The sequence below is a fragment of the Manis pentadactyla genome, chromosome 13 (genome assembly GCF_030020395.1).
Source record: "Manis pentadactyla isolate mManPen7 chromosome 13, mManPen7.hap1, whole genome shotgun sequence".
NCBI lineage: Eukaryota > Metazoa > Chordata > Mammalia > Pholidota > Manidae > Manis > Manis pentadactyla.
The window spans coordinates 100669669-100682261 of record NC_080031.1 but is presented as its reverse complement, the minus strand read 5'-3'; the positions used below and the strand labels follow the sequence as shown (position 1 = coordinate 100682261).

The 12593-nt window shown below is 47.2% G+C and overlaps 1 protein-coding gene across 4 annotated transcripts in view; it reads left to right on the top strand.

Annotated features, from left to right (window-relative positions):
• Positions 1–690: 690 nt before the first annotated feature.
• The window catches only part of NRG2 (neuregulin 2), a 171250-nt gene continuing 159347 nt past the window's right edge, over positions 691–12593 (top strand). For 2 of the 4 annotated variants that reach the window (XR_008993450.1, XM_036896698.2), the window contains exon 1: positions 691–2174. Coding sequence is in view for 3 of the 4 variants with exons in the window: in XM_036896698.2 (XP_036752593.2) it covers positions 1490–2174 (685 nt within the window). In the remaining variant the exon portion in view is untranslated. The remainder of the gene's footprint in view (positions 2175–12593) is intronic. The other 2 variants (XM_036896716.2, XM_036896707.2) reach the window with 2 other exon arrangements.

Sequence of the window (12593 nt, the reverse complement as noted above, 5' to 3'; positions counted from 1 at the left end):
TTGAATTTTAGAAAGTTCACTCCGGCAGTGGTAGGACTGGGGAACGGTGATGGGGTGAGACACAGGAGACTACTTAGGAGGCTTGTGGCAGACATGGTGAGAGATGATGAGCATTTGGACCTAAGGTGTTCACAGCAGAGTTGGAGAGGAACTAGATGTTTAATCGGAGATTTTTTTAAAAGGTAGAGCCAAAGGACTTGGTGGTTGATTGGATGGGGGAGAATAAAATGAAACTAGGACTAAGGGACTTGTTGGAATGGACTGGGTGGCCACATATAAAATGGTGCTATTACTAAATATAGGGAATTTGAAGTGGGGTGGCAGCAAGAATGTGGCCGGCTTTGGACATGTTAAGTTTGAGGTGCCTCTTCAGTGGCCAAGAGGAAAGGTCTTAGCTCCCTTCCTCCTTTCCAGAATAGCAGTCCTAGTGCAAGTGGGACATCCTTGGACCAGTCTTGCAGGGATCAGTCAGGTATTCCATTCTCTAGGACTTCACTGAAATTCTGAGCCCCAGTTCTTTCAAGGATAGAGGCTGGGTTTTGAAAACTCCCTGGGGCCTTACTGATAGAAGGAGAAGGGATTGTGGACTTGTTTTCTAAAATCAAATGCTGGCTCCAGTGGATCAAACTCTCCTGCCTCTTGCAAGCCCCAGACATTTAAAAGAAACCATTTTCCTACGGAGCAGCCTCTGGCCCTGACAGGCTGTGGCTCTCAGGTCTGCTCCCGGGAAGCCCCCGCCTCCCTCAGGGAGCAGCCTGTTAAAAGAAGATGAGGTCGTACAGCGCCCAGCCGTCCCTGCCCGGCCGCTGGGAATGCCCACGGCCTAAGGGACTGGCCCTCGCCCAGCCAGCATCCCGGGTCAGCGGCCTCGGCGCCAGCACGACTCCAGGTGGCCCGGCCCTCCGAGCTGACGGGTCCGGGGTCCTCCCCACCTCACCTCGGATCTCCGGCGCTCGCCGGGCGGTAGCGGGCCAGCCGTAGGGTCCCTGGGGAGGGCCGCCCCGGGAGCCGGGCCCACCCGGCGGCCGCCCCGCGTGCCCCTCCCGTCACGGGACGGAGCCGCCCATCGCTTGTCCCCGCTGCGCGCTCCTCGCGCTGCCCGCTGCCCGGCGGGCAGCCCCGAGGGCCAGGGCGGGCCTCGCGCGCGCCCTGCGGGCTCCCAGGCGGGCGCTGCAGCCGCGCAGCCCGGCGGCCCCTGCGGGAGCCGCGCTCCTCGGGGGCAGAGGGGGCGCGAGAGAGCAAGTGGGCGGGCGTCCTGCGCTCCGCAGCCTCCGCCCGGTCGTGGAGCGCAGGGTGCGAGCGCCGCGCGGCTCCGCGCTGCGCATCGCGGCCCGCTCGCCGCCTGCCCCCGGCCGGGCTGGGCACCTCCCCGGGCTGCCGGCGGAGGGCTGCGAGGCGCTGGCGTTACGCTGTTTCCGGTTTTCTAGCGGGCTGTTTCCCCTCCCAAGGCGGCGGCGGAGCGGCGGAGCCCCCCAAATGGCCTGGCCAGATGCGGCAGGTTTGCTGCTCAGCGCTGCCGCCGCCGCCCCTGGAGAAGGCTCGGTGCAGCAGCCACAGCCACAGCAGCAGCGGCAGCGGCAGCGGCAGCAGCAGAGGCAGCGGGAGCGGCAGCAGCAGCAGCAGCAGCAGCAGCAGCCCCAGCCCCAGCAGCAGCAGCGCCTCCCGTCCCGCTGCGCCGCCCGAGCCGCGGCCGCCGCGACAGCCGCAGCCCCGCAGCCCCGCAGCCCCGAGAGCCGCAGCCGCCGGCGGCATGAGGCGCGACCCGGCCCCCGGCTTCTCCATGCTGCTCTTCGGTGTGTCGCTCGCCTGCTACTCGCCTAGCCTCAGGTCGGTGCAGGACCAGGCGTACCAGGCGCCCGTGGTGGTGGAGGGCAAGGTGCAGGGGCTGGTCCCGGCGGGCGGCCCCGGCCCCAACGGCACCCGCGAACCGCCCGCCGCGGGCCGCGTGGCGCTGGTGAGGGTGCTGGACAAGTGGCCGCTGCGCAGCGGGGGGCTGCAGCGCGAGCAGCTCATCAGCGTGGGCTCCTGCGCGCCGCTGGAGAGGAACCAGCGCTACATCTTTTTCCTGGAGCCCACCGAGCAGCCCTTAGTCTTCAAGACGGCCTTCGCCCCGCTCGACACCAACGGCAAAAACCTCAAGAAAGAGGTGGGCAAGATCCTGTGCACCGACTGCGGTGAGTCGCCCCCTCCCTCCGCGGGGCTGGGGGGCGCGAGGGGGCGGGGACGCTGCAGGTGCCCGGGCCTGGGGGCCGCCTGGCCGGTCCGGCGCGGCGTGGAGGCCGGGAGGTGCCGGGCGGGGGCGGGGGCGCTGGCCTGTGCCGGGGGTTCCGCGGCTGCTTACGGCCTGTGCAGCTGGACGGCTGCCTCGCAGCCTGGCGGCAGGACAAACGGGCGGCGCTGGCCAGGCTCAGCGAGCCGGGAGTGGCCCTCAGAGGCCTTGCCCGCTGTTCCCGCGGGCCTGCCTGCCCAGGCGGCCGGGGTCTGCAGGCGCCGTGGGCACACTCCCGGGCCGTTCAGGCCTCCTGTGCAGGTTCTCCCTGGGAAAGGCGGCCCCCGCCCTCCTTCCTCTCCTGGGCTCCGCTCTGCTCCCCACACCGCTGGCGCAGACAGAGTTGACTTTTCCTGCTACTGTATTCCGTGTGTCCTCCGTGAGGCTCGGGTTTTTTCTCCGGCGTGAATGCCTGTCTTGGCTAGGCGGGTAGCACAGCCTCCTCTTAACCTCCAGGACTAGCGAGCAGACACCTCTTTTGGCTGCTTTTGGGAGATCTTACTAGTCCTGTTGATTGTGATGACGGTGAAATAGAGTAACTTCTGCTGAACGCTGTTAAGTTCAGCTCTGACATCTTACTGGCAGGATGTGTAGACTGCATCTCATCTTCACGATGTTGGGTGTTGCACAGGAATGCAGGTGATTAGAAACAAAAACTGCAATCTGTAGATCTGTGCAGCTGGGAATGGAGGTCTCCCATGTCAGAAGTCAAAGAAATGTCAGTTTAAGCACTTTTCCCTTTTGTCCCTGAATTCAGTACTTACTGTTCATTGTTCATTAAGGCATTTCAAATCAAACTGTCCCCTTTACTGGAGAATTTGGTCTTAGCTTGTCTTGTGTTTAATCTATTTAACTTGGGGTTTCATTTTGTCCCAACTGAGGCTGAATTTGGTACTTGCAGTGTGACTCTGAGCTGTGAAATCACTGAATTGTGATAGATGTCCTGGGCCTGTCACTGAAGTTGGCATGTTTACCAGTTTACCAACTGATTCTGGGTAGTGTAGATATGAGTAGCAAAGAATGTGTAAGAGCTCATAGGAAGTTTTGCTGCCCTCATCTTAATGGATCAATGCTTTACTTCTTTCTCCTATCCCCCACCCCTCACCCCTATCCTTCAAGAGACAAATTTTAGTATAGTGGGGGGAATATACCTAGGCATTGATCCCTTTACTTTAATTAGAAGAACCTGGCAGTATCTTAATAAGGAGGAGAAAAACTTTGGTGATAACTGCAATTTATCTCTGACATTGTTCTGGGGAATACTGTTAACTGCTCTTTAATGTTGGTTTTATGCTCTGAAATGTTTTACGATGACAAGTTGTGACCAGTGAAGAATTTCTCATTTTTCATTCTGTTAAGTATTTTATCTGAGATCCCTTGGGGAGCTGTGGAAATGTATTGTACAGTGGGAAATAGATAGTAAAAACATTTACTGAACCTTGTCCAAGGACAGCTTCTGTTTTTGGTTTGCTCCTGAATATGCACAGCGCACATTGCCACATAATCCCCAGTCTGGTCCCTTGAGACTCTGTGGTCATTGTCAGATAATCCCCTGTCCTCCTCCTCCTCCTCCTCCTTTTTCCCTTTGCCCTATCAATTATAATTCCCCCATGAAATATAATTGTTTTAGTGAGCATGTAAGAGTTTAATAGTTGAATGTAGAGATAATGAGTGAACGATTTGGGAGTCAGAAATATAGTCTGCTTTTAGGTTATGATCATCTCATATTATTAAAAGAGCACGTGTGTAGCACAGTTCTCAGAAAGGTAAATTTAGGACCTCCATCACTGCTAAAGGGAAGGCCTGCACACCTCACAAATTAGCAACGAGCAGGAATGTATACAGAAGTAAACATTTTAGAATGCAAAGATTTTTGCTGTGAACTGATAGTGTATAGGTGCAAGTCACTGGGTAGGGGGCTTTATATATGAGGATTAGAAATTAAAGGACGTATTTGGGAGAAGAAACTTGTGGAACAAATGATAACAGGACAGAAGAACATAAACTGCATTTTTTAATTTTCTACTGTGTGGCTAAAGAAAACATGCACTGGTGATGGTATATTGAATAAGGAAATAAAATCATCCTAACTAACCACAACACCTTCCTTGTGCTCAGCAGGAAATAACTAACAAATTCATTTTCTGTTTTCTATCTCTAAAGAAAGCCCTCTGGGCCACAGGGTCACTGGGAACATTTTCTCCTTGGAGCAGATTTGCCCATTGCAAAATAGGGAAACTGGCACTTGGAAATTGTCATCGTGGCCGTTATGTTGAGCAACTATGGGTGAATTGTTACTTTGTTTAGCAGTTTCAGGTCTGAGTATGCCTGGGTTCTGTGTTTTGGTGATCATCTAGAAAACTGTGTTTTGGTGGGCCAGGAGTTTGGGATAATGTGCCATTTCTAGGAATATATTCTGTTTACATTTTAGCATATGTTTCTGTAACACCAATGCAGGGGTCATACTGGACCCCTTCTAAAAGGGCCTCACAAATGGCTAATTTCTCTGCAACTGTTTAATGTTGATTTGAAGCCAGTGAAAGTGTTGCTGGAATAGCAGTATCTGCCAGAGGGGCATTTTTATAGAACTACTGTGTATCATCCATCCAAAATTACTACCTCCAATAAAGAGCTGAGTAAAAATATTTGCATTTCTAAGAAGATTGCATACATGGAGGCTGCTTTCTGTGCCTTCTGAGGAAAGCAGAGGAAAAAGAGCAAGAAAGGACTCTTAGGGATTAGCAAGTCTGTGCAGTGTTGTGAAAGCATCCTGTTCTGCAAATAGTCCTGCATTTTTAATGATGGTTGCATATCTTTTTGTATAATCACACCCTATCTTGTTGCTTTCCTCTATATATGGTCTAAAGCGGTTTCCTTATTGAATAGATACAGGACTTAGCATTAAAAAAGAAAGATAATTCTAACTTTGGGACTTTCTGATTTGCAGTTTTCTTCCAACCTATGGTGTACTTTGCTGTTAAAGACAGAAAAGGTGTATTCTCCCAGGACTTTACATTCTTTAGGATAATTTTTAATTAATCTGGTACTCAGATTCACATATTAGAGGAAGGTGGTTCACCAAATTCAGAATAGCAAAAGTGACTGCATATTTTTAAAATGCTGTTTATTTAAAGAATCTTTTCTTTCCAGCCAGCTGGGAACCCAGCTGTGCTGCAGCTTGAAGATGGGAAAGTGAAACTGGATTAGAAACTGACCGGTCCTGGGGTTTAGGACAAGGATGGGTTGGAGATTCAGGGGTAGAATTACCATTGCAATGTCATTATTTCTCTTGAGTGGCTGCTTTCCTTTTTGGGGGGAGCAGAAGCTATATCTTATCTTCGAGATCTTATTTCTCCTACCTCTGCTGCCCCCCAGTGTTTAGTACCATGCCTGGTTTATAGAGGGACTCTCATTAAGAGTCTTTTGAATGGACAAAGTCAAGTGAAGTTAAAAAAGCAAGCCTCCAGATTAATACTAAAACAACTTTAACTCTGATCTGTGACATGAAGCCCAGTGAGGAAAAGCCGAGTTTGATGACAGCCTTTACCGGTCGCTGTGGGAACCTGTTTTTCCCCCAGGCATCGGTTATCAACTAGAGTACTTAACCACAATGTGCTTAATCATTGTGCTGTTTAGTGTTAATGGGATTTGAGCAGTAAAGAATAAAGGTCTTGATGGAGAAGACCCTCCTTTTTCTCCTTTTTTCTGAGGGTAGATTACCACTCTCCTTCCCCCATGTTTAAACAAAAATAAAACAACACTCAATTTGGATGAACAAATGTTTTAGGAGTTAGCATGGTATATTAACTAACGAGGTGACTAACTTCCTCTTGGTCCCAAGCCTCTTTAACATCTTTTATTATCTAGGACATTTTAATTTTATTTCCTAATGGCAAATACATTCTTAGCTTTTATTTTTATTAAGTTGTATTTGTATTTTTGAATATGTAACACATTTATATGGCTCAAAATCCAGGAAGTTCATAAGAAGACAGGGTGAAAAGACTCCCTCTCAACCCTGTCCTCAGCCACCCAGCTCTGAGGCAATTGCAAAATAACATATTCCTGAAATGTGTATTTCTCTAAAAGCAAAATGTTTTTCAAAGTAGTCTTATATTTTCCTCTTAACAGATGGAGAATGTAAATTTTGCCACTAAGCCAATTTTATGGTAAATTCTTCCCATTGAATACATATTCATTTTGTTAACCTAACCTAATATCTTAACCAGTACCCTACCTCCCAAATAATACTCTAGGATCAGAAATAAAAATATCAACTTAGTTTTCAGATACTTTGCCATTAAGACGATTTGTTTTGTATGACAATGAATTTTGTGAATGAGTCTTAACTGGAATGCTCAAAGGAGAGGTCCAGGGGTCTGTCCCTGAGCCTTAGGGCTGCAGTTCTGTGCATGCAGCAGTCCCTGCTGTTCCCCACTTTTGGTAAGCTCACAATAGCATCCATATGGGGAATCACGTGATTCCACAGATGGAAAGAGAAAACCCCACAGGACATGATTGCTTTGATTTTCATTTAGAAGCCAAAGACTCCAGTTGCTGATAAAGAGTTTGGTTTTGACCATATTCATCTACAGCTGGTACGATTCCAAGAGGAATGAGCCACTGGAATATTATTTTGAAGTACATTTAAGGTAACTGATTTGAACATAGTGTTAAAATTTCAGAGGGTCAGAAAGTTGCCATTTGAATAAGTGGTAAAAAAGGAACTCTGCAAATCTAAAGAGTGACAAGTCTTCACCCTCTGAATCCTGTTGGCTTCATGGTATTCGGCAGTTTTCAACACTGAGGTGGAAAAAGGATGATGGTGTTAGTATCAGTGATGTTTCCCCTCCACAGTCTTCAACAACTCGTTCTGGAGTTTTTCTTTTCAAGATCTGGAGTCTGTTAGTATAATTTGCACCAAAGGTAAAAGAAATTTCCCCCTAGACTTTTGAGTTTTGGATGACGTCTGTGAAATGGGGATTTTTGTCTTTCTTGTTTCTAGTGAATTAACCCTCCCTTCCCACTTATTTATCGGAATTTGTTCATAGAAATAAATCCAATTTATGAATTTCAAGAGACCATATAGGGGACAGTTTTGAAAATTGGGGGAAATAGATGAAGTGCTAAATTATGACAAGTTCAAAAAAAATGACCATCGTGTGAAATGAGACCCCTAATGCTCGTGGTGCACTAGAGCTCCATGGAAGGCTGTAGGTACTAAAGCAAACCTACAGGATGACATGAAAGAGGACAGACTGTCCCAGGCAAACAGCTTGGAAGCTTTTCCTGATCTGGGGTCAAAAGACAGAGATCCACACTGACTGAGAGCTTTTGCTGCTAATCAGCTGTAATGGTTTTTGTAATTTTGAACAGAGGCTCTGCTAAGGAGCTTTCTTTGGCGAGTTGTGGCTGGCAAAGGTGGCACAGGAGCTCTGCTCCACAGTAGCACTCCCTCCCGCTTTGCCCACACAGTGAGACCCAAATGGCCTCTCCGGGGACCTTCTCTGGGACAGAGCCTCTTAGCTCTTCTCTCCACCTCCGCTCAGGACCTGATTGTGCTGCCTGTCTCCCTGGGTGGGGCTGGAGACCTCTAGCATTCCCTTTACCCTTGCAGATGTGTCCAGAGTGGCAGAGGCCCAGGTTATCCTGGACGCTTTCCACCTTCTACTAGCAACAGAGCCCCCCAAGATGTGATGTTCAGGTTACTCTTTATTCTCTCTTCAGAAACAGAATCCTTAATGGTTCTCTTTTTCCTTCACAACTTTTCTGCCCCTGAGCTTGTGGACTCTGGCTTCCCCCTCCGTCTTCCCTCCCTGATCTGCTTATACAGACTGAGGATCTGTCTTTGTCCTTTAGGCTGGACTGTTTTCTTGGTCTTGATCTTGATACTGGTCCAACTAACAGAAGCCCAGCTGAACTAGCATTCCTCAGGGCTGAATGAGAGGAAGGGCACCACATAGCTAAATACCTGGTCTGGCCCATGGGAATGTCTGGACAGCAATAATCCGATTGTGACCGTGGTACAGTTTGGTATCCCAGAAGCTGTATTACTAAAAGAGCTTCCTTTCAATCCCATCTTTCAAATGTTTGCTTCGACAGATGTTTGAACATGGGCTCTGTGTAAAGAACCAGGTACCTCAGGGTGTTGCCTCAGACACGGTTCCTGTCATCAAGGAGCTTGCCATCTAGGAGTACAAAGATATAACAGTAATTCAGTGCAGAATATGATAAATGCCACAAGATACATTAACATAGTGCTTTGGGGAGGAGAGGAAGCATCCTAAAGGAAAGATCATGTCTTCGTAAAGGATTAAAGACAGTTTCTTGGAAAAGTAGTTCGGTGTGGGACTCTAAAAGTCAGAGATAGATGAGGTGGGGGTGGTTTAGGGATAGACATGAATCGATTGGTTAAGTCTATCCTGTGCAGAGAGAGCAGCATTTTCAGTAGCAGAATGGCATGTTTGTGGTGTATAAAATAACCAGAATGAATCGGAGAAATGGGCTGGAGTCTGGAGAGGTAGATGAGGGTGATATTTTCACCTCTCTTGAATGCTGGGCTAAAGAGTCTATTTGTAATTATGGAAGTAGTATATGAAGGCTTAGTGACTCAGTAACGGTTTGCAGTTATAGGTGAATGGGTCTTACACCGAGTTTGTTAAATTCCGTAGGTATTTCATGTTTTCTGGATGCTGTTATAAATGGTATTTTTGTCTAATCTTGTTTCCCAGTTACTCATTGCTAGTATATAAAAAGACAATTTTTTAAATGGTATCACGTGAACTTAGCCTCACTTATTCTAATAATTTTGGGGGGTAGATTTCTTTTTTTTTTTTTCTATGTACATAATGGTGTCATCAATGAAAAAAGAGAGTTTTACTTTTTCCTTTCTAATCTGTTTGCTTTTAATTATTTGTCTTGCCCTGTTGCACTGGCTACAACTAACAAATACAATGTTGAGTAGGAGCAATGAACATCTTTGCTCTATTCGTGGGGGGAAAGCACTCAGATTTTCACTATTAAGTGTGATGTAAGCTGAAAGTTTTTCATAGGTACCTTCCTTTAAAAAAAAAGTCTACTTAATACAGTGTAATGACTAAGAATTTGGGCTCTAATGCCAGATGGACCTGTGTCTGGCAACCATCTTCTGAATTTTCCCAGCTGGGCGATATTGGGCAAGTTATCTCTTTGTCTTAGTTTCTTATAAAATGGGGGTAGTGATAGCACCTAACAGGACTGCTATGAGTATTAAATGAGATAATGCATGTAAAATGATTAATAAAGCACTTGCTCAATATATGTTAATTATTAACAAACTCATACTCACTTAGACCAATGTGAGCATTTCAAAAGACTAGTAAGTGAAAATGTTAAATTCTAGAAGTAGACTAAAAATGACAGGCAAGGGGGGAGATTTTCACTAACAACTGTATTTTTCACCCAGATGTTCCTATTTATCTCAACTTGAGATTCACTGGGCTGGGCTGGGGAGATGGGGGTGAGGAGAGAATGGGCTCTGTAGGTGACCTAATTGTAGGGAAGCCCACATGAGTCCAGGGTAGGAATGCTTGTCCTGTGCAGGTCACAAGTAGGCTACACATCTGTTGTGTCCATGGGTCTGTGTTGGTCAATTTTTTTGGGAAACCCACAAAATAGATACTGTTCTTCTCTCTCATAAATGGGATGACTAAGACCAATATTCCAAAGTGTCTCTTTTGAAATTTCACCATGTCTGTGGGGCCAACCAAGGCCCCATGTTCTGGATCCTGCCTGGCTTGCTCTTTGACTTCAGCAGGTCTTATCTTACACTGTATTGTTATTGGGAGACATTGCGGAAAGTCTCTGGAAAATGGCTGGAAGCTTCTTTTTCTCCAAGAAAGCAGGTCTTTGATCCATCCTGCTTTGATCTAGGGGTTTCGGGGGCAGGGGATGGGTTCACGATGCATTGTTCATACTTTCTTTCTTCGTTTCTGTACTGGGTTGGGATGGATCTGGTGGCCACTCAGAGTCAAAGAAATAAGAGTGTGGGCATATTACAGGTGGCATTTTGGGAGTTTGTGGTGTTTAATTTTAATTTTAATTAGTTAATTGATGTATGGAACCTGATGAAAGTATGAACCTTAAATGTTTGTAGGATAAAGACTTCCTGCTTTGGGTTCTTGCCCTAATTATTTGCTGGGTGTTACTGCCCCGAGGATGCTGTGCTGGTCTTACATTCCTGACGTCAAGAAGTATGCCTCACTGTTTTCTTATTCTTGGAGTTTCAGTATTTATGGCCTGTATCACTTATATGATGCTTATCATTTATGCCACGCATGGTTAATTATCTTTTGATAGGTCAATACCTGTCTCCTTCACCTGATTATAAGGTCATTGGGGGCAGTAACTTAAAATATATTTAAGTAAATATTTGATCAATGGCTATTGTCAAATAAAAAGGGAATGAGTGAGCCCTTGTGCCTTCTCTACTGACCGCTTTTGTCCAAAACAAATTTCAGGGTTCCTCAAATGACAGCACAGGCTGAAGGACTAGACAACCTTGGGAAGCACCTTCAGACACCTTGATAAAGGACAGAATTTTGCTCTACAGTTATGTGTCTATTCAGTTTTTTGGTTTTTTTTTTTTTTCTGGATAGTCCATAGTATCTTCATTTTCTTGCAAGTAATTCTCTTTTCTCAAGTTTTGGAATTACGTCTAGGTGGTTTTCCTCACGCATGTCAATATTTTGCCTTGTGATCCCTTTCTGTCTTTTGGTTAGTTGGCATTCTGCAAAATTCTCCAGTTTCACTTGCCACATGAGCTCTCCGGCTATTCCCCGTTCTGGTTTCTCACCGGATCATCCCACTGACCTCTGTTACTCTGGATGCGCATGCTTCAAGCCGAATACCTTAAAAGGTAACAGGTCTGACCAGACATCTTCTGTCGTAAGCCAAGCTCACAATTGGGAGGGGCTGTAGCTCTTAGCTTAGTAGGCAGCTTGGGGGCCTCTGGAGGGCACCACTGGTTCTCAGATCATTGTGTTTCTGCCACAAGGGTGGGGAGTGAGAAACGAATTTTCTTCTTGTCTGTCTTTTGGCAAGTTCATTCTTGCACCATTTCCTTGAAGTGCTTTTTCTTCTGTGTCTGATGGGCTGAAGTATTGGGTGGGGGTTGGGGGAGACTCTCCAGAGGGAGGCCTCTTCTAGCTCAGAGCTCCTAGGGACCACTGGTCATCACCTTGCAGGAGGCTGTGGCACTCAGCTTCCTCGACTCAGCGTCCCTTCTGCTGGTGGCCCTGCCCGTCAGTGTATCTCAGGACAGTACCTCCCCACAGATGCTTAGGCCCTAATGAATTTCACAGACACTGCCCAACCGATGACTCTCCTCCGGAGTGACTTTGTATGACTTTAGAGAGGAGAATGTATGTACCCATCAGGATGGAACAGTAGATGAAGCAGGTGATCTGTCATGTCTGAATTCTTGTCTCTGAATGAGAAAAGCAGTGCAGCTGCACCCAGTGCAACTTTCCCAGCAATGTCATTTGCTACTTGGATTTCAGGAAAAAAATGACAAAAAAGAAGAATTTTTTAAAAAAAGGAAGATAGGAGTCTTAGGCCATGGCATGATCCAGTTGTCACAGAGTGAAGCCAAGGCCCACGAGTGAGGAACTTCTTGGGAAGGACACTGGGGCTCCCAAAGGCAGCCTGTCTGATCACTTACTTGTAGTCGGTTTCCTTTTCATGGTCTGTTCATACGGGCTTTACTCCTGAGACCCTCTTACCTGGGCCTCCCCACCTCCCACCTCATCCCACCGTGCTCCCTGCCTTCTTACCAAGGCCTGCTGTCATACTTGATTTGTCATAAATGTAACAGCCGTTCCTCAGCTCCCATTCCCAAGAACCAGAGAAGTTTCCAGAAATTTCTACCACCAAGTTTCCAACTCTTCTTTGGACCTCAGGTCTGATGGGCCTACTGGGAAGGAAGGAACAAGGCCTGGGATAGGTCCCTAGGAAGGTGGAACCATATCCAACAAATCAGGCTAAATCTCTCTCAGGTTCCATTCTTTTGGGAAAAAATGTGGCGTTTTTCCAAGAAGACCTTTCCCATACGCCCATACATTCATTTTCAAAAAGGAAAGCTTTCTCCAAAAAGGCCAGTAACATGCAGTGGCCTCTTAGTAACGTGTACATTGAATTATCTTGGCCGAGTTCTGACAGTAAGCCCTTTCGATGGTGCCTCCGGGGCTTGGCCCAGGTGTTTCAGGCTGAAACTGAGAAGATCCGAGGATGTGGAGCCAGATTGTATCAATCTCTGGGCAGAGCAAGACATCATCACCTCTGAGAG